Source organism: Mustela putorius, unplaced genomic scaffold (genome assembly GCF_011764305.1).
Source record: "Mustela putorius furo isolate JIRA1106 unplaced genomic scaffold, ASM1176430v1.1 tig00000580_pilon_pilon_pilon, whole genome shotgun sequence".
Taxonomy (NCBI): Eukaryota; Metazoa; Chordata; class Mammalia; order Carnivora; family Mustelidae; genus Mustela; species Mustela putorius.
The window spans coordinates 1,071,229-1,093,173 of NW_025421423.1; the positions used below are offsets into that span (position 1 = coordinate 1,071,229).

The following is a 21,945-nucleotide window of genomic DNA, read 5'->3' on the forward strand; positions in this document are numbered from 1 at the left end:
TCTCCGGCCCTGAGAGAGGAAGAGGAGTGAAATCTATTCTTCAGCCTCCACTTTCTTTTGTTTTTAACTTTCCTTCTCAAGTAACATGGCTGGCATAGATATTAAGTACATGAGTTTTATTCCTTTTTGGTCAAAGGAAAGGGATTACACACACGTATGGAAAAGAACAGAGGCTCTTCTTCCCCATTATGTTGACAGGAAGTTGGACCTAAGCTGTAGCTAATGGTGACCAATTTGCCCAGTTATCTATTGTTATCTTATTTCCTGCATCTTATGGTTAATACGTATAGAAAGAAATCTTGCTACCTACGATGTGACCCTACTGTTCAATAAGCCTATGCCACATGTGTGGCTATATTCAGCTATGTTGGCTTTCTTTTTTTTTTTTTTTTTAAGATTTTATTTATTTGACAGACAGAGATCACAAGTAGGCAGAAAGGCAGGCAGAGAGAGAGGAGGAAGCAGGCTCCCTGCTGAGCAGAGAGCCCGACGTGGAGCTCCATCCCATGACCCTGGGATCATGACCCGAGCCAAAGGCAGAGGCTTTAACCCACTGAGCCACCCAGGCGCCCCTATCTTGGCTTTTTAAAGAATAGAATTCTGTTCTGTATATTATAATGCTAATTCTTTTTGTGTTTCTAGGATGATTAAAAATACAGTAAAAATCTGTATTATAGCCTAAGAATTAAATATAGGTGCAAATAGCTCAACAGGTCCATCTTCCTGCAGGAATTCCCCTACAACCCTCCCTTCAAGCACATACAACCCTACCCCTTCCCTAACACAGTAACACGAAACGCAACAAAATGTTTTAGGTGTACATCATACATTTATTACCAACAACCCTCTCAACTCCAAAATTGGGCACAGGGATTAAAAATAAAAATTCATTGCACTACTTAGTAAAGCATTACTAGTAACTTTCATAAAAAATGTACAAACTTTGTTAAAAATTTATCAAGCCTTCAAATGATTTGGTTACAGATATTTATAATACGTACATTTAAAACTATATGTTAACTGATACAATGGAATATGATTTGGGGAAATGACTCAGCAAATGATTCCAAAAAACACCCCTGTAAGCTTTCATAATCTGAAACAAATAGCAAAATGAGGTAACCAAATGTACCACAGGGGGGAAACTAGCTTTCTAATGAAGGCCTAAAGATATCTGTGAAAAATATTCTCTTTGAGTTGGTAGATCTCATTCAAAATACTAGAAGAGGCCCAATTTAAGAATCTTAATAAATCCCATTTCAGAGAGTGTATAAAATCTAAATATGCTTTCACATTTTCCAGATTTTGCTCAAAAAATTCAGGACAGAAAGTCCTAATGAGATCTTGATACCTGGAGGCCTTGACTTGTTTTTTGTTTTGTTCTTTGGGGATAGGGGATTGGGGGGGGGGTGGCAGAAAAAAATTCAAAGATGATAATTCATGCAAAACAACACAAAATGAAAACCCCACAGCAGAGTTAAGGTGGTAAAGCCAATACTGTTTTAGGAGAAAAGAGGAAGAAGGCAACAAACCAACATCTGCCTGCTATCTGGTGCATCGCTCAAGATGACAACAGCTGGGCACGAAGCAACTATTCTTTCTTGTTAGCCATGAAGCTGCTCACTGTGGCTAGTCTGAGCTGGTTTAGAACACATGCATATATGCTCCTAATACACACTAACCACTTAATAAGCAAATCCGTACACATCTCCAAGGGCCCCATGCAAAGAAAGACATTCCCAGAGATCGGTCACAAAAGTGCAATATTACTTCAGGATTTTACCAAAATAGACCCTGCTGCCTCCTAAATTGCCAACTGCCTCTCAAAAATTTGCTGGAAAAGGGATATTATGACAAGAATTCATCGTCAGAGGGAGGGACAAAAGAGCTACTTTTCCTAGTCATTAGTACAATGTGCCTTGTTAATTAGGTATCTATATAAATTAGAAAAAGTGCTTTACTTGCATGCTTCAATAAAATGAATACTGAGTGTAGTAGTGTTAGGTTAGATCTGTACAGATATAAATTTTTTGCAGCTATATAAAAGAGTATGTATAAGATGGGCTTTTGCCATTTTAAACATGATTTTTTATACTTAAAAAATAAAGATCAAACTATACGTGATTTGTAATGTAGCTGATTATTACGCCAATAATTTTGGTCTTCAACACACTTTTTATTCATCAGGAACAGGTGGGGAATATCCTAATGATTGAAAAGTAACATGTGCACTTTAGCACTGTTGAGATGTATTTCTGATGCACTGACAATTACTGGGGCAAACAGAAAGTATGCAAAATCCTATCTGTCTGACTAGATAGAGGCAACAGTGTCTTGAAAAGGGCAAAATTGTGCTTCTGTGAGGACTGACTTTACTGAACTCTAAGCTGGGATGAGCTTATAGAGACTTCAGGGAAGGCAAGTAGCATGGCAGTAACAAGTAGTTAACACTGTCTGAGTAGAAAACGGACACAGAGCCAACTGAAAGCTGAGTGAGGCTGGCAGCAAGTCATCACAGTTCTGACTGGGATTAGGCAGCTTGCATTACTGCAAACAAAGCAATGACCTCAACTGCAGGAAGAGGCAGACAAGGCTGAAGACAATGAAAGAACGAGAGAGGAACCAAAACACTGCTGGAAAAATGACTTTAAACAATCTAGATGATGTTCAATGGACCTATTAAAAAAAAAACCCACACAGCTATGTATTATTTCAGATCAACTAAATGAAGGTCAATTCCTGTTTTACAGCATTATTTTTTATACAAAAATCAAATCTTCATTTATACTGCAAGTATTCTGGACCTGTTATATTAAATTTTTCTCATTCAAACAAAATTTTTAAAAAGCAATAAAACATCAAAGCACATCAGGTCTAAGAATTCGAGCTGTCACAGCACTTGATCCATCCTGGAAACGAGGGTTTCCATGAGAAGCACATTTACTGAGGGAAGAACCAGACAACTTTCAGAATTGGAGGTTGGCAGGTGAATCAGTACAAACAAACAGAATTTCTTAAAAGAATTTAGTTGCCTATGAGCGCTTAACAAAGAATGTATCAAAAGTCAAGCTGGATCAGCTAACAGATTTTGTTCAGGTGGAAGTAAAGGAGGTGAGACAATGGGTCCTGCGATATTCTTAGAAATATATTACTCAAAAATCTTCAGAATAGACTACAAACCTAAACACTAAATAATAATAAAAAAAAAATCACAGGTAACTTCCTGTAAGAAACTTACTGGAAATGTAAAGGAAAAAACAAGAAAGTATCAACATTCAAATCACTGATTGAAATGCTAATATTGCTAACTGATGATGTATGATATTGCACCTTCTTTTTGGAAACAGTAAGTTGGAGATTAAAAAAAAATTTTTTTTCACAACAGAATCAAAACATCAGGTTCATGGAGTGAGAAATCTGTTACACTTTTTTTCTTAAGTGACCCACTTGGGACCACCAACAAAGAGAAGGTGACAGCTGCCTGAAGCAAAGGAAGAAGGCTTTTCTCATTCCATTCACTGGGAGGGAAGGGATGGAGTATTCAATGCTTATTCATTGATGCACCCTTAGCAATCAGTGTGCAACAGCAAACACAAGGGAAAAAACCAGTGTACAGTACTAGTGCTGTTTAAATAACACACCAGATTATACATTGCAGCATAATTAAAACTACACACACATTCTTGGTACATGCTGGTATATAGGATCTCATACACACGTTAGCTACCATGCCCTCACACAAGTAGTTGCGCACACTCTCTCTCTCACACACAGATACATTTATCACCAACAGTCATACGCTGCATTCATTTCCACTCACAGTTTCTGAAGGCTCTATATAAGGTAGATTGCTATATCATCTGGAGCTACCACTTTTTATAAAAGCACATGCTAAAAGATCACGTCCACTGTAATCTTGCAGCAACACTCGGAATGATCACACAAAAACCAGGGAATGTTAGTGCACACACAAAATTAAGCTAAAGAAAAAGTCTTTGGAGTTCCAATCACACGGTTAGTATAACAATCCCATAATTGTGAAGACTAATTGTAAGCTTTTATAGTTGATTAAGTCACACAGTGCAAAGAAAGGTCCATTGACCCTTTTGGTAAAGGGAGGGCTGGAAGCCACACAGATTAAGTTCAATGGATAGTCCGTATATACATGTGATGAGGAACACCCAAACTAAATTTGTGCTCTTAGGTTGGTCATTCTGAATCCCGATGCACTTCTGAAGCGTCAGCTCGGCAGATTGGGCAAGTACGATTTGCCTAAAACACAAAAGAGAAAATATGTCTGAACTGTGATTTTACAATGTAACATGTTAAACACAATGAGCTATTTTTATTTCCCACATAGTTTTTACATTATTTATTCCTTTAAAAAGATACAAAGCAATCATTTCATCTCTTAAAAAAAAAAAAATACATTACAGGGGCACCTGGGTGGTTCAGTGAGTTAAAGTCTCTGCCCTCCGCTCAGGTCATGATCTCAGGGTCCTGGGATCAAGCCCTGCATCGGGCTCTCTGCTCAGCAGGGAGCCTGCCTCCCCCTCTCTCTCTGCCTACTTGTGATCTCTGCCAAATAAATAAATAAAATCTTAAAAAAAAATACACTACAAACTCAAAGACTTAGCAGCCGATGAATAACTGCTTTTTAATTATGTCTGTTTCAACATACAGACAAGATTACCTATCACCAGTTCAGAAAGACTTAGTAACTAGCTTAAAATGCCCTCTCAACAAATGGCACTACTTTTCTTTGAGTTGCCAAAGCCACAAAACTAAGTATCACCTGCTCTCTTTCTAAAACACTTTATTCATCCAATACTCCGGCTGTACATTGTAATAGTTCTCAAATCAGTTCTCTTCATCCAATTGCCAGTATTCCTTTTTGTTTAGCCCAGAACATCATCATTCCTTCTCAAAGTCTCTCAGAAATCTCTCTCCTTTCCATTCTCCAGTCATCTTCTTAAAATACAATCTCAGTCATAGGCTTCCACATCATTTCCAGGATTAAGTCCACACTCCTTCACGCACATTGTGACTTCACAATAAGCCAGTCACTGGCCCTATCTTTGAATATCTCTTCTCTTGCCACTCCTGAAATCAGCCATATACAATCTATTTTCTTATCAATCTCTGTTCTACACAGCAGGGCCATGCAATTAGAATACTTTTTTAAAAAGTTAAGACTCTGCCTTCTGGATCTGGCTTGAGCTAACTGGGCACCCTTCCACTGTGCTCATACAGAGGACTAATTCTGTTTTAACTCATCTGTCTTGCTCACCAAAATGTGACCTTATCTAAATCACTGGTCTTATCTCCTAATCAGAATACTCTTAAAAAAATAATAAAGTTGACCCTTTTAAAATTACTCTACTGCATCATATTTTTTTATTCTACCAGTACAAAATACGGAATTTGTGTCCTTTGGATTTTTCACACCTACAGAACAGAAAAATGATCAGGATTAAATATGAGCATTAGTGGGGGCGCCTGGGTGACTCAGTGGGTTGAGCCTCTGCCTTGGGCTCAAGTCATGATCTCAGGGTCCTGGGATCAAGCCTCGCATCAGGCTCTCTGCCTAGCAGGGAGCCTGCTTTCCCCTACCCCTGCCTGCCTCTCTGCCTACTTGTGATCTCTGTCAAATAAATAAATAAAATCATAAAAATCACAAATAAATAAATAAATGCACTGGTGGTTCATTTCCCATGTAAATCCGCCCCCCCCCCGCCCCGGCCAGACTTTTTATTTATTTACTTGACAGAGATCACAACTAGGCAGAAAGGCAGGCAGAGAGAGAGGAGGAAGCAGGCTCCCCGCTGAGCAGAGAGACTGATGCAGGGCTCAATCCCAGGACCCTGGAATCATGACCTAGGCCAAAGGCAGAGGCTTTAACCCACTGAGCACCCAGGCGCCCCATCCCATGTAAATTTCTAACAAAGGAAGTCCCTTCTAAACTCTTAGAGGAAACTGGCCCAACAAGTTCAGAACTCATCCTTATACATACCACTAGAAAGGATATACTAAGATTGAAGACAACCTATTTTTAAGGTTTGCACAGTTACTCCCACACTGATGACTCTAGTTAATTTTTACTGGCCTTTTCTATTTACAGAAATCACTGAAAATTTTGTCTCCTTATCCATCCTCCACCAGAACAAGGGACTTACTTTCCATAAAACTGTGGTCAACAAAAAAGAAAATTCAATGTTATTCTCTTCACAGATGCCATCACTTTACCTTAAGCCATTTGTCGACACACTTGGCATGGAACTCATGGTTACAGGGTAAAACTCGAAGTAGCTGCCTTGACTCAAAATCACACATGCATACTACACACCTAAAAAAAGCAAAAAAGATCATTTAACCATAAATCTAAGTGGTTTTCTATTTTGTTATGACTAATGAAACCTAAAAAACCATTTATCATCTCACTTTTCAAACTGTCACTTAAATTTCAAGACAAAATAATTTATCAATATCCTGAAAGAAATCATGATATTAAGACATTTAGAATGTTTCACTTTATGAAGAGATCAGCAAGAAAACTGGTTAAACATCCAAGCTAGTCTTAATACTGAAGACACTAGTAATACTCAACAAATGGTACTGAAACAATCGGATATCCGTATACAAAAGAATGAAGTTGGACCCCTACCTCACATGATATACAAAAATTAACTGAAAAGTAGAACAAAGGCCTAAATTAAGAGCTGAAAACTATTAAACTGCTAGAAGAAAACACAGAGGTAAATCTTCATGACCTTGGAATAAGCAATGGTTTAGCAGAAACACTACCAAAGCACAAGAAACAAAAAAAAGTAGATAAATCGAACATTAAAAAAAATTGTGCTTCAAAAGACACCATCAAGAAAATGCAAAGACAACTTACAAATTGGGAGGTATTTTTGAAAATCGTATCTTATAAGGGAACATCTTGTATGTAGAACATATAAATAATCTCTACAACTCAATAATAAAAATAAAACAATTTAAAAATGCAGAAAGGTTGTTAACAGACATTTCTCCAAAGAAAATACACAGGTAGCCAATAAGCATAGTAAAAAAGTCCAACATCGTTAGCCATATGGGAAATGGAGATAAACTTAGTAAGATACCACCTCACTCCCACTAGGACAGCTAGAATCAAAACACAATAAGCACTGGAGAGGATATGGAGAAACTTTACATATTGCTAGTGGGAATGTAAAATGGTGTATCCACTTTGGAAAACATTGGAAGTTTTCAAAAGGTTAAACAAAGACATCTGTCTCGCTCAGTCAGAACCCCTCTCAGTGGTTGTCAGTTTGAGTCCCATGTTGGGTGCAGAGACTACTTAAATAAATGAATAAACAAAAACTTTTTTTAAAAAAGGTTAAACAAAGCTACCATATGATCTATTAGATACCCAAGAGGAATGAAAACATATCGACAGAAAAATTCTGTACACAAATGTTCATAGCAGTATTATTAATACTAATCAAAACATGAAAACAACCCAAACATCCCATCAACTGAGGAAGAGGATAAGCAATATTTGGTGTTATCCTTTTGACAGAATTTTATTTGGCCATAAAAAGGCATGAAGTACTGATACAAGGAACATAATGGACCTTGAACACATTATGCTAAGTTAAAGAAGCCATACATAAAAGAGCATATACTGTATGATCTCATTAATGTGAAATGTCCAGGACAGGCAGAGCTGCAGAGGTAAAAAAGTAAATTAGTGGAAAGCTATGCTGGAATAGATAGGGTTGGGGAAAAATGGAAAGTGGCTACTAGAAGGTAAGAGGTTTCTTTCTGGTGTGAAGAAATAGTGGACTTTTGAATTTGAAGACTGCAAATTTGAAGGTCACAAAACTCTATGAATATATTAAAAACCACTGATTGCATACTTTGCATGTGAATTGTATCTCCATAAAGTTGTCCTTAAAGATACTATAATAAGGAGAATATTTATGTAAAAACCTCAACCTTTACATGTACAAGCTCTTCAATCTCATATAAAATATTTTGGAGTTAGAAACAGAAACCATAAAATTTCTAGGCAACCTAAAAATCTAGAACAGGACTGTTGAACAGAACTTTTAGAGACAGAAATGTTCTACATCTTCTAACAACAGACTCACTAGTTGAGTGCAATAAAGAAACTTAATTTTATTTAATTTAAACAACCTCACGTGACTAGTGGCTACCTTACTGAACAGGACAGACCTGGAGTATGCAATAGAGACTATTGATCTTTATCAAGTTATCTTTGACTCTCAAGCTTTTATTTTATAAAGAAAAGGAAATTTTCGAGTGATGTCGGAAAAATGTACTTACAAAGTCTGTTCTGACTGGTGATTGTTAGGATTGAACCGGTAAGAAGGAAGTTGTTCAATATCTGCTTTAGTCAGTCCTCGAGGCTTAGCCTCTCCCAGTCGCTCTGCCAGGTTTAACAGGGCCTAGAAAGGGAAAAAGGAGCCAATTTTCATCTCTCTTTGAGCCACCCAGGCATCCCAAAATATTTTTCTTATGTTCGGATGGTATCACTGTGTTTTCCACTGATGGGTACATGATCTATTCAACAAGGAGCTGTCCTCTTCAGCAACATTACTTATGACTTAATTTTAGTATACAATACCTAAAGGATAACCAACTCCTCTGCACAAAACTGACATCAGTGTAGAAACAAAACCAGGAAATTATTACAAAGCCCCTTTCTCTCTCGAGAAATCTGGAACTGGAGTCCAAAGGACAGTGCAGTGTGATTATAAGGTAGAAGGAAAATGACATAATAGCATTTTGAAAACTACAGAAGAATATAGTATTTGGCCTGATTTCTTCCATGTGTGTTTAAAAAAAAAAGAAGAAAAAAACCACCAAAGGTGCTTTAAGATTGTGTGTGTATGTTTGTCTATTCCCTATCCGTAGGTTCTATTCGCATTGTATAGAGACCAAGTAAAGCTGGAATGAGAAAGGTTCAACTAATATTTAAAAAAAAAAAGTCACATTGTCACTTACAATCAACAATACAAAGTTGCCTTCCAACCCCTAAACTGCACCTCCCATTCGTAACCTCAAGTAATATATTATTTTATATATTATATATAAAATTATATAAGTATGGAAAATATAAGCTACTTGACCTGCTATCTTCTTTTATTCTGCCTTCTTCATGAACTACTGCGATCTTTTTTGCAGAACATCTTCTGTAAGCCCCCTGTGCACACCCGACACTACCACAAACCATTTGGCGATCAATTCCTGCTGATTCTAGTGTTAAGTCTCTCAAATTAAACCACTTTTAAAAACTTTAAGAATAAAGAAAAAAGTCTCTTAAGATCTACTCTTTTAGATTTACAGTTCCCATAGTTCAGAATTGCATGGTCCTATAATTTGCCCAACCTATTTAGTAAGTTTTCCTCCCACTAATGTCTAACCATTCCCATCTACTCCTTTATGCTACTAGCAGTTTTGACTCTTAAAGGTAGAATCTGATGCCATCAGAACCAAAACATTTAGCAGCTCCTTCCTCCCAACAGTGAAAATTATGTCTCTAGCAGGGCACACATACTCAACAGCCAGCTGAGATTTTCAATCAAATCTATATTTTCTCCTTTTCACTTAAGCCACCAACTGCATGCCATGCCTCAAGAATATCCGGCACTTCCCTACCTCAATCTCATGCACGAAGCTGCTCTTTTTCCATCCGTTTGGAACCAGCTCAAACACTTATGCTTCCAAAAAATCTTTTCACACCAAATCACAATTCAATGTTTTGCCACTTACATTCTCTCAAAGGCATTTTATGGAACTCTAATATAGCACCAAGCCTATCTTCTTATCATAGCTGTGTGGTACATGTAGAAATATCCCAAGGATGCCAACCACTTTTCTGATATATTCATGTTGTGAAACATACAAAGGATTTATCAAATGCATGTTTAATTAGGTGACTGAGTAGAATACTTCTTATGCATATAACTCTACCCAAACAAACTCACAGTTTACCTACTAACCTCGTAATTTTCTACTTCTCCATCTTCCACGTCCAATTCAAAGCTGAAAGTTGGACCCACTGCAGGTGGCACTGGAAGCATTGATCTGCAGTGAAAACAACCAACACTAATATTGATACACTGGTACACTACTTCAATGAATAGAATGGGAAGAACAAGGTTAATGCTAAAAGAATAAAGAATGGTCAGTGTTAATCAGTGGCAACCCTTTAAAGAAAAGGACTTTACTAGCAATAAAACTGACATTAAAAAAATACAACTTACAAAAGCATAAAAAACATGAAATATTAGAGATTATAATTTAACGAAACATGTGCAAGACCTATATAATTAAAAACTAAAAATACTACCACCAGGAAGATTTTTTTAAATTAACAAATAGAGAAATACACTGTTATGCAGACTAGAAGATATCAATTCTCTTCTAAAATTGATCTATAAATTTAATGCAACCCCTACCAAAATCCCAGCAAACTGCATTTTAGTAGAAACCGATTTGCTGATTTTCAACTTTACATGGATCATGTAAGACTTCAAATAATTTTAAGATCCAAGTTCTGATATTATCTGACTTTAAAGACTTCTAATACAGCTACAATTATCAAAATAGTGTGTGGTATAGGAGCCTTGCCCTCTGTATAAAAACATTTCCTAGTCTTCTTAGAAGGTAATTATAGACTTGAAACTGAATTCTGGCCAGTGGAAACTAGGCAGGAAGGCAGAGAGATCCATTTTCATTTTTGCTAGTTGGAGTGTTAGATATAATGGCTAGAACCCGAGGAGCCATCTTCATTCATGTAGAGAAAGCCAAAAAATTTTGAACATGGTAGAACCATTCCTTAATTATTGGGCCAACAATTTCTGAACTGCCCACTTCTGAACTTCACTACGTGAGAGACAAATTAAAAACTATCATGTGTAACACTTGGGCATCTGTTACAAACTTAATCCTAACAGTATTTCTAAGGCACAGAAATAACTTCTCTGACCTCTTTCCTTGGGAAAGCAGCAGCATCAAACATATGCGGGGCCCCTGGGTGCCTCAGTCAGTGAAGCATCTGCCTTCGGCTCAGGTCATGATCCCAGAGTCCTGGGATCAAGCCCCACAATGAGCTCTCTGCTTGGTGTGGAGTCTGCTTCTCCCTATTCCTCTGCCCCTCTCTGCTACATGCACATGCACACACGGATGCTCTCTCTCTCAAATAAATAATAAAATCTTAATTTAAAAAGCTGGATATTCAAAGGTGGCTAGTGATGACAGCTGTAAGAGAGGCAAAATTGTAAACTTTTCTACTTTTTGATTTATTCTTTAAATCTTCTAACCTATTTTCTGGCTCACAAATTTCTTCCTCTCCCACTTCTCCCTTGTTCTTGGCTCTTCTCCTTATTCCACCCTTACACAGTCTCCCAGTCCAATCCCTTACCATTACATAAAAACAAATCTCTAACACACCCTCAATCATGTATCACGCAGAAGATATTCATAAGAGGAGGAGAACGTCAAGGCTATCAAAATTCAGAATTCACTACAATGAGATAAACAGAACTTACAACACATATGGTAGTAAGCTGGGATGATAGGGGGGAGGTGGTATTGGCTGCTGGGATCGATATCTACTACGTCCTGTGAGCCTCCGAGGCATAAATGGAGGATAAGGCTGTAGGGGAAAAAAGTTAAAACAATTTAAGATCACTCTACCTTTTTAACTACTTATTTTGCCTAATAGTCTCTCTTCTTTAAAAAACCTACAAAATTTCTTACTATTTAAGTAAGTTAACATTTGGTATTTATTAAATGTTAGCATAAATACAACTAGTTTAAAACATGCACTTAAGAGGTGCCTGGGTGGCTCAGTGGGTTAAAGCCTCTGCCTTCGGCTCAGGTCATGATCTCAAGATCCTGGGATCGAGCCCCACATTGGGCTCTCTGCTCAGCAGGGAGCCTGCTTCTCCCTCTCCCTCTCTGCCTGCCTCTCTGCCTACTTGTGATCTCTGTCTGTCAAATAAATAAATAAAATCTTAAAAAAAAAAATACACTTAAGTATATTCCTTAGTGATTGGGGCACCTGGGTGGCTCAGTCAGTCGGGCATGTGACTTGATTTTGGCTCAGGTCATGATTTCAGGGTAATGGGATTGAGTCCCGTACCAGGCTCTGAGCTTAGCATGGAGTCTGCTTGCCCCTTTCCCTATGCTCCCCTCTCCCTCACCACCCACTTTCACTTCCTCTCTAGATATAAATAAAATCTTTAAAAAAAAAAAATACACTTAGGTGTAGTTTTAAATACAATTTTCCGACCAAACGCTTTCAAGAATACATTTAAAAAACTCTAAACAGGCAGAGTTATATAGAAACAGAACTCAGAACAAGTTATCAGAGCAAGTAATAGGTTAATAACAGGATTGAAAACTTACTACTCCGAAGGACACCTCCTGATGCAAAGGATCATGGGTTAGGAACTGCAAAGGAGCTGATGGAGGTAATGTTGGGGGATGGGCCGATGGAGGATAAGTAAAACCTCCTACTGGAAGATGTTCACCTAAGAGTTCCACTTCATTTTCTATCCTTTGCAGAGGCTGAGAGAGGAAAAGAGCAAACTAATATATTAATATATTGCCAGTGTTTAGACATATTATGTTTCATAATAATAAAAATTAACCTCCCCCAAACACCTTTAAGGTCATTTATTTCTTGATGTTTATACGAATCTAAATTTATACATGTGGACATACAGACTACAGTAAAATCTCTGAAACGTCATTAAAACATTTCCAATAAACATTTTACTATTTGAAATGTCTCAAAAAAAGGAGACGGGAAGTAATTATATGGAAGTTAAAATTCCTTTTTAATCATAATACACTGATCTCACAAAATCTTCTGACACTTCAGACACTTTAACATATGAAACCGAGCATGTGTATATTTATAAATCAGAACTAGGACTAAATGAGTGGGATCAGATGGAGCAGGCATGATGCTGTATTAGAAGACTTATGGGCTTCAGTATTAGACTCTTGCTGTTGTCACTAATGAGCCATGTGGCTTTTATATAAATAACTTCATATGAATCTCATATTATCTAGAGGACTAAAAGGTTCACTGCCTACTTCAAAAGCATGCTATGAACACTGAGACAATGTAGGAAAGCGAAGCACACACTATGTTTCTTCTTGACAATAGCTTTACTGAGATATAATTCACATACTATAAAAAAAAAATCACCCTGCTAAGGGGTACAATTCATTTAAGGGGTACAATAGATTTAAGTAGATTCACCGGAGTTCTATGACCTTCATCACTATCTAATTCCATAGCACTTTCATCCCTCCACCCCCCAACCTGTGCTCATTAGGAGTCCACTACCCCATTTTTCCAGTCCTCCCCAAGCCTTGGACAATTGCCAGTCTACCTTCCATTTCTACAGATTTGCCTATCCTGGAACATTTCATATGTTTGTGTCATTTGTGTCTGGCTTCTTTCACTTAGCATGTTTTCAAGGCTCATCATTTTGTAGTCTGTGTATCAGTACTTCACTCCTTTTTATAGCTGAAAAAGATTCACTGCTTCACTGCATCAGTTGATGGGACATTTGAACTCTTTCCACCTTTTGATGTTAGGAGTAATGCTACTATGAACACTTATGTACATATTTTTGTGTATCTGACTCCTTTAAGAACATGTATTCTTCAACGTTAGTCTAACTTCCTTCTGCAGTTAGACAATTATCAACACATTATTCACTATTCAAACAAAATTCCACTTTAGTTTGGTAGCTTATATATGCTTGAGAGAAATCCCAACTGCTGACACTATGACAACACAAGTGAACCTAAGCTGCTGTGATCTGGCTACGTGATTGGACCTTTTAAAGGATACCAAACTCAAATATAAGTGATGGCAAAATTTTGTTTTAATCTTGAATTCTCAGGTACTTGAAGCTAAGATCATCCTGCCATCAATCCTGCCATGATTCTAATAAAGACTTCCTTATAGAAGTAGTTTTAACTTTTTGGATAAGCCCAACTTTTGTCCTAATTGGCTTCTATAGCGGTCAGAGGAGCATCCAGGTTAAGTTCTCCTCTACCTGAGACCCCGCATGGTGCATAAATCCTAGGTAAAGGATGGTTAAGGTTCCTCTAGGATACATGGTCAAGTTCCTTTCACAGGACTTAAAATCTTTTCCCCTAATCATTCTGTATGTTCTCTTTCCCATTCACCCTGAATGCCTGATAGTTTAGATGGTTAACTTGGCCTGTCCAAAAAACATCTGGGCCTCCTTCCTGTGCCCCTGTTCCACTGCTACAGTGCTTATACCTCCTCCAACCCCTCAAGAGAATATGCCTCTGAGCTAAATTCTAGTCCCAAGATGGATGACCTCATCTTTTCAACAGAATATAGAAGAAAAATGGGACTTCAAAAAAACCCAGAAAACAAATTTACTTTACTTGCCTAAATGAAAGTAATTATTATAGCAAGTATCAATAAACTATTTTATAATACTTTCATTTTCCACCATTTCAGAAATACATAAAAGGAAAAAACAACAGAATTTTTCTTCAGATTTACTTCCAGAAGGATTGCAGACATGAAGGAACAATTTTAAATTATACAAGAGACATATAAAAGAACTAGAAAAACTTAAGCAACCAAGATAATTTTAGGTAAACATATTTATATTAATTTGTGTAACTGTGAATTCCCTAATTCTTTTAAGAACCAGAAGAGTGCCTAAATTATAGTTTTTAAGTGGTAACAAATAACATCTATTAAATTAATCTGCCTCTTAGGTCTATACATTCTCTGAAAATTAAAGACAGAAGAGTAGATACCTACCGATCGTGACTGCTGTGTTTGGAAAGGGACAAACTGGCCAGGTGGTGGCAAATGAGGAGGATGATGGGGAGAAAGGTGAGGAGGATGTAAAAGAAATGGGTCACTAGAAATAAGGGGTGGGAACGCAGCATATGGTACTGGTAAGTGCTGAACTGAACATGCTTGAAGCATCTGTAAAAGAAACCATTATTTGTTATTAATATAAAACTAGTAATAATGTATTCTTAAAAATCTATACATTGAGATTGAAATGTCATTGCCATATCCCGCTCAAAATCATACCAAAATATCTTAATGACCTACACTGAAAATGAAACTATAGCATATTTTTGCATTTATCAGTAAAATACTAGTAATTATTCTGTATTTTATATAGTTCTGGCATATAAGTCAAAACACCCAACTTCCTCTTTAGCTTTTTGATACCTATGAAGTGGAGTGAAAAGTGTTGCACAGAAGAGGAAGCCCCTTCCTACTTGACTGAATAACCAGATATTACTGCTTTCCTGTCCAAGAACCTATCCTTTTCAATGTTACAGAAATTTTCTTATTTATGGAATTTTGATATTTACTAAGAGCCCAACCCACAGCTAAGTTCCTTATTAACATAATAAGGTTATGTTTCTCAAATATTTTAGTCTGCTAATTTAGCACACTGATCCCATAATCCATTATTGAGAAACCAAGGTTAGGATAAATTAATAAATTAAAACTAGAGTTGGTATCTCTGTGTTCCTTTTAATCTCACATTCAAATAAAGATATTAGGATTATATTTAGTTTCAGGAAAATGCTTCATTGAAAACCTTAGTCAGACAAGTCATTTAAATTCTCTGGATTTCAGTGACCTCATTTGTGAAATAAGGAGGTTGGATTGGGGGTCGATGGATTAAAGGATAAAACATGAGCTTAAGAGGCAGAAGGAAGTGGGTGTGAATCACTGCTCTCTCATACTAACTGTCTCTGTGACATTAAGTCATTTGCAATTTCATCATCTAGAAAATGGGGATACCATTGTTACCACAGGCTTCCTACAGTGAGAAATAAGTAAGACCAAGCACTCAAAGTGCTTACAAAAACTTAAGTGCTGAGGCTATTACTGTTGATCACTAAAGTCTCTCAGACTAACTTACTAAGTAGTTCAATATTCTATGCTAGTACCCTAATCCAACCTTTATCAAGGTTTAATTATAAACAGTGCTGATACATGCTTTCTCTTCAGGATATTTAAATATGTATAATTTAATTTGAAAATACACCAAGTTTTAAAGCTAACTTTATTAAATTGTTATTTTAAGTATGCTTTGAGACTCCTATTGCAATAAAATTGCATTTTTTACTTGAAAATGAAGAGCTTTTTCCAAAGAGCAGTCTCTTTAATTCTGTTTGCTTACAGAACACACTTAGCCATTCGAAGGGGATGGCAGACTTACTGGAGGAGGCACACTACAAACAGGGAGGTGCTGTCCACTGAAAACCACAGAGCATCCTGGGACCTGTTGTGTACTGCAAGCAGGGATGTGCTGGCCTGTGCAGAGTGGGATCCCATGTGGTGCCACTGTTGTTACTGTGTAAGAAACAGGGACAGTGCCCTGATGGAGCTAGTAGGAAAGAAAAATGCAACCTTAGAACTTCAGGTGTTTGAATAAGAAATCAACTATTAAAAATTAAAATATAGGCCTTTACAGTTTCCTCTCTTAGCTACACAGAGTTTCACAATGTACTTCTCCAATAGCTTCAACCAGAATATTCTTTATCACTGTATAGGACAGCTGACTGTTTCAAGAATAATATATAAAACCCACAGAACTAAGACACAACTTGACCCTCAAAGAGACTTCAAAAGTCCAGGAGAATAATGAACTGCTGTATTAACTCTTCTCATCTGCTTTATAGAGGAAACTTTTCTGAGGAAACTTGGAAACATGAAAGCTGTATCTTCTACTACCTAGCCACATCCAACAGGAAATTTTTTTAAAAATTTAAATCCAACTAGTACAACAACTTGAAGGAGAATTTAAAAAGTTAAATAATTTCCTTCTCTCTTGGCCAGTCTGATTCCTATCCTACCTGAGGCAAACAATTTTACTAACATATAACCCTTCAACATCTTTCTTCCATGGCCATATGAATATATACAGATTATCCACTAACTGTTGTCATGTTAATTCTTTTCCCTTAACATAAATGAGATATAGCTTGTAAATTACTTTCTTCAATTAATATTGTAGATATGTCTTGAAGGGAGTTAAAGTCAATTCATTTTTTTTTTGAAACACCCACTTAACACAGTCCTCTCACTAATAGGCTATTGGGATATTCAAGTTGTTTTCACTCTTTCACCACTGCAAACACAACTGTAAAAAAAAGATCACTGAATACATATCCAAAAATACTAGTAGTTTCATTTATTTCAGAGGGATTCTGGGTAAAAGGGTGAATTTTACAGTATTGTAAATGGCTGGGTAAGCCACAATCCTAACAGTAACAATAGGAACCATTTTCGAGCATCTCCACTCAAAGTAGATGTACTTGTGTCACAATTGTGCTTACCCACCTGAAGAATGGAAACAACAACAAAAACCAGTATTAACATGCTTGCCTTAAATCTGCATTCTCTGATTAGAGCAGGTGAGTATCTTAGAACAGTTTGTTTTTTTTTTAAGATTTTATTTATTTATTTGACAGAGAGATTACACGTATGCAGAAACTGCAGGCAGAAAGAGGTGGGGGAAGCAGGCTCCCTGCTGAGCAGAGAGCCGATGCAGGGCTCAATCCCAGGACCCTGAGATCATGACCTGAGCTGAAGGCAGAGGCTTAACCCACTGAGCTACCCAGGTGCCCCTTATGACAGGTTTATTAACCATTCAGAGTTCCTTTTTGGTAAACTATCCTTTGTTCACCTGACCATTTTCTATCAGGTTTTCTGTCACATTCATTTAGAGCTTAATTAGAGATACAAATCTATTGCTTGTCATTAAAGCAGAGGCTTAACCCACTGAGCCACCCAGGCGCCCCTGCTTTACTTAACTTATTAGAAATTGGTTTCTAGGGGAGCACACCTGGATGGCTCAGTGGGTTAATGGTCTGCCTTTGGCTCAGGTCATGGTGCTCGCTTCGGCAGCACATATACTAAAATTGGCTCAGGTCATGATCCCAGTGTCCTGGGATCGAGCCCCGAATCGGGCTCTCTGCTCAGTGGGGAGCCTGCTTCCCAGCTCTCTCTCTGCCTCTCTGCCTACTTGTGATTTCTCTGTCTGTCAAATAAATGAAGAAAAAAAAAAGAAATTAGTATCTAGGAAGACGAATTGAGTACCCAATTGTCCCAGCATTATTAATTAAAAATTCTGTCTTCTTCCAACTCATCTGAAACCATATATCACTAAAGTATCCATAAATGTGTGGGTTTATTTCTGGGATTTATGTTCTATGTCATTAGCCCATTTAATTATTCTGGCATTAGAATCACTTGGGTTACAACAGGTTGCTGGCCATACCTGGAGTTTCTGATTTAGTAAGTCTAGTGTATAGTCTGAGAACCTGCATTCCTAACAAATGTGTAGGTGATGCTGCTGCTGCTGGCCAGATGATCTAGCACATACTCTTGAGAACTACTTGGTCTTAGCAACTAGACCAGAGCACTCATCAGCCAACTATTTCTTTCTTTCTTTCTTTTTTTTTTTTTAAATAATTTATTTATTTAACACAGAGACTTGATCTCTGCAAAAAGCATCCACAGATGATAAATAAGAAAGCATAGTTGCATTCCAGTAAAACTCTACAGAAACAGCAGTAGCCTGCTTTCCCCTACTCTTAAGATAATTCCAGGCCCTTAATAAAATGCCAGAGAAATGACAGAATCAGCTTTTCAAGTTATACCTAAATCTTCCTGGAAATTTACTTGCGATCATGCTATTTCTACATGTTCCGAATATCAGTTTTGACAACAGGCAGTTTTTACAAAAAGGTTTACAAGACAAACCTTCAGTATTTAGACAGGTTTACTGCCTTAACAAAGTGTTATAATCTTCTACATAAATCTTAGGCATCTTTTATTAAGATTGCTTCATAATTTCCTCTGTATTATTTTGATTTTTCAATGATACTTTTTCATTTGAACATTACAGAAAATTTCAAATACACTCAACAGTAGTATAATTAACCCCCCTATTCATTATGTAGCCTCCAAAACCATTAAACCACAGCCAATCCATTTCCATCAACTTCTCCTTTTCCTATATTTTGTTGAAGCAAATCCCAGGAACCCATCCTTTAATAAATATTTTAGTACATATTTCTGGAAGACACAAACACTTAACCACAGGAGCATTATCAAACTCCCTTGAGAGAAAGGTCCTTGGGGCACCTCGGTGGCTCAGTGGGTTAAGCCTCTGCCTTCGGCTCAGGTCACGATCTCAGGGTTCTGGGATCTAGTCCCACATCAGGGTCTCTGCTTAGCAGGGAGCCTGCTTCCCCCTCTCTGCCTGCCTTTCTGCCTACTTGTGATCTCTCTGTCAAATAAATAAAACTCTTTTAAAAAGAAAAAAAAAAAAAAAAAGGAGAAAGATCCTTAGAAATAATATTCTGTTCAAAATTCCAATGCATCATCAGTATCAAATTTTTAATCAGAATCCAAAAATAGTTTACATATTACAATTAATTGGAATATCTCTAAGTTTGTTAACTGCTACTTCCATCTCCCCTCATCTCCACAGCTTATCTGTTGAAAAAAAAATCTTGGTTGTTTAGTGTAAATATATCTTTGAAAAGTTTTTTTTATTATGTTTGATTCTGGTATAGAAAAATACAACTGATTGATTTTTTTAAATTTTATTTTTATTTATTTATTTGACAGAGAGATCACAAGTAGACAGAGGCAGGCAGAGAGAAGGGAGAAGCAGGCCCCCCACCGAGCAGAGCGCGCGATATGGGGCTCGATATGGGGCTCAATCCCAGGACCCTGAGATCATGACCTGAGCTGAAGGCAGAGGCTTAACCCACTGAGCCACCCAGGCGCCCCCAACTGATTGTTTATAGGTGCTTTGGTAACCAATCAATCTGTTCAATTCTTAATTTTAATAGCTTATCTAAGATGCTTTGGGCTTTTCTATGCATATGGTCATTTCATCTGCAAATACTGATGGGTGTTATTTGTTCTTTTCTTGTTCTCAAACTCTTTTTCTTCCCTTTGTCTTGGCTTATCCTCCTTAACAATATTGGAAACAATTCATTTCCATTTCTATGGATTTAACCTATTCTAGACATTTCATATAAATGTGGCCTTCTGTGGCTGGCTGACTTGACTTAGCATATTTTCAAGGTTAATCCATGTAGTGCAGCATGGATTAGTACTTCACTCCACCTTTTAGTGAATTATTATTTCACTGTATGGATATACCATATCTATTCATGAAGTGATCGATATTAAGTTAGAGACATCTATACATTTAATCTGCATATGGGCCCCATATTAAATTCTTTAAAACTAGAGTTTCTTGTGTTTTCTTCTACAATTACATAGTGAGGAGAAAAATACAATTATTTCTTTCACTGTTTTACACCTGTAACTACATTATCTTATTCCATCCGGTAGAACTTTTAATGTAACTTTAAATAAACGGACAGCAAACATCTCTAGTTGCTGATTCATCTGGCCAATTAGGATACTTGCTGCTAATTTTACTTATTATATTTAAGTAATTTCCCTTTTGGTTCTTTCTTATTAGTTTTTATTAAATTTTAACTGACTTCAACATCTTCTGATAAAAATCATTATTTTCTCCTATTATTTGTTGATGTACTATGAATATTTCCATACTACGCTATCCTCTTATTTGGAATAAACCTTTATTATTATTATTATTACTGATACGCTGCTAGGTATTTCTGAACATCTATTTAGAAAATCCTCCTTTGTGGGCGCCTGGATGGCTCAGTGGGTTAAGCCTCTGCCTTCAGCTCAGGTCATGATCTCAGGGTTCTGGGATCGAGTCCCACATCAGGCTCTCTGCTCAGCGGGGAACCTGCTTCCTCCTCTCTCTCTCTCCGCCTGCCTTTCTACCTATTTGTGATCTCTGTCTGTCAAATAAATAAAATTAAAAAAAAAAAAAAAAAAAAAAAGAAAAGAAAATCCTCCTTTGTATTTGAGAGTTTTCTATTGTTCTTTGGGGATTACTATCTTTACTTTTGATATTAAAATTACATAGGTTTCATAAAATAATTAGAAAAAATTGGTTTTTTGGTTTTAAGAAAAGCCTGAAATCATTTGTATATTATTACATGAGAGTTCCTTACAAACTGGAAAAATCATCTGTGAAGCCATCTTATCACTGTGCCTCTTCAATGGTAAAATTCTAAGTAGCTTTTACACTTATGTGGTAATTCACATTTTTCTATTATTGTTGGGTCAATTTTTGGACCTTCTTTTTTTTTCCTTTTTAAAAAATTTTTAGGGCGCCTGGGTGGCTCAGTGGGTTAAGCTGCTGCCTTCGGCTCACGTCATGATCTCAGGGTCCTGGGATCGAGTCCCGCATCGGGCTCTCTGCTCAGCAGGGAGCCTGCTTCCTCCTCTCTCTCTCTCTGCCTGCCTCTCTGCCTACTTGTGGTCTCTCTCTGTCAAATAAATAAATAAAATCTTTAAAAAAAAAATAAAAAAAAAAATAAAAAATTTTTAATTTTTTATTAACATACAATGTATTATTAGCCCCAGGGGTACAGGTCTGTGAATCGCCACGTTTACACACTTCACAGCACTCACCAACCACAGCACATACCTTCCCCAATGTCCATAAGCCCACCACCCTCTCCCTATCCCACCCCCCCAACCCTCAGTTTGTTTTGTGAGATTAAGAGTCTCTTACCGTTTGTCTCCCTCCCAATCCCATCTTGTTTCATTTATTCTTTTTCTACCCCAACCCCGCCATGCTGCATCTCAACTTCCTCCTATCAGGGAGATCATATGATAATTGTCTTTCTCAGATTGACTTATTTCGCTAAGCATAATATCCTCTAGGAACTTCGTATTTTCTCTGTCCCCCCAGTTACACACAGAATTTCATTATAATTAGGTAAAATTAAAAGAAATTTACAATAGCTAAC

General features: G+C 37.0%; 1 protein-coding gene across 15 annotated transcripts in view; it reads right to left on the bottom strand.

The window, feature by feature from the left end:
* Positions 1 to 809: 809 nt before the first annotated feature.
* The window catches only part of RNF38 (ring finger protein 38), a 138,462-nt gene continuing 117,326 nt past the window's right edge, over positions 810 to 21,945 (bottom strand). For all 15 annotated transcript variants that reach the window (XM_045081572.1, XM_004747602.3, XM_013053772.2 and 12 more), the window contains 8 exons: positions 16,281 to 16,448; positions 14,849 to 15,019; positions 12,427 to 12,588; positions 11,565 to 11,671; positions 10,014 to 10,098; positions 8,335 to 8,456; positions 6,247 to 6,346; positions 810 to 4,272 (listed from right to left, as the gene is read on the bottom strand). In XM_045081572.1, the coding sequence (XP_044937507.1) occupies positions 4,210 to 4,272; positions 6,247 to 6,346; positions 8,335 to 8,456; positions 10,014 to 10,098; positions 11,565 to 11,671; positions 12,427 to 12,588; positions 14,849 to 15,019; positions 16,281 to 16,448 (978 nt within the window). In that variant the 3' untranslated portion in view covers positions 810 to 4,209. The remainder of the gene's footprint in view (positions 4,273 to 6,246; positions 6,347 to 8,334; positions 8,457 to 10,013; positions 10,099 to 11,564; positions 11,672 to 12,426; positions 12,589 to 14,848; positions 15,020 to 16,280; positions 16,449 to 21,945) is intronic.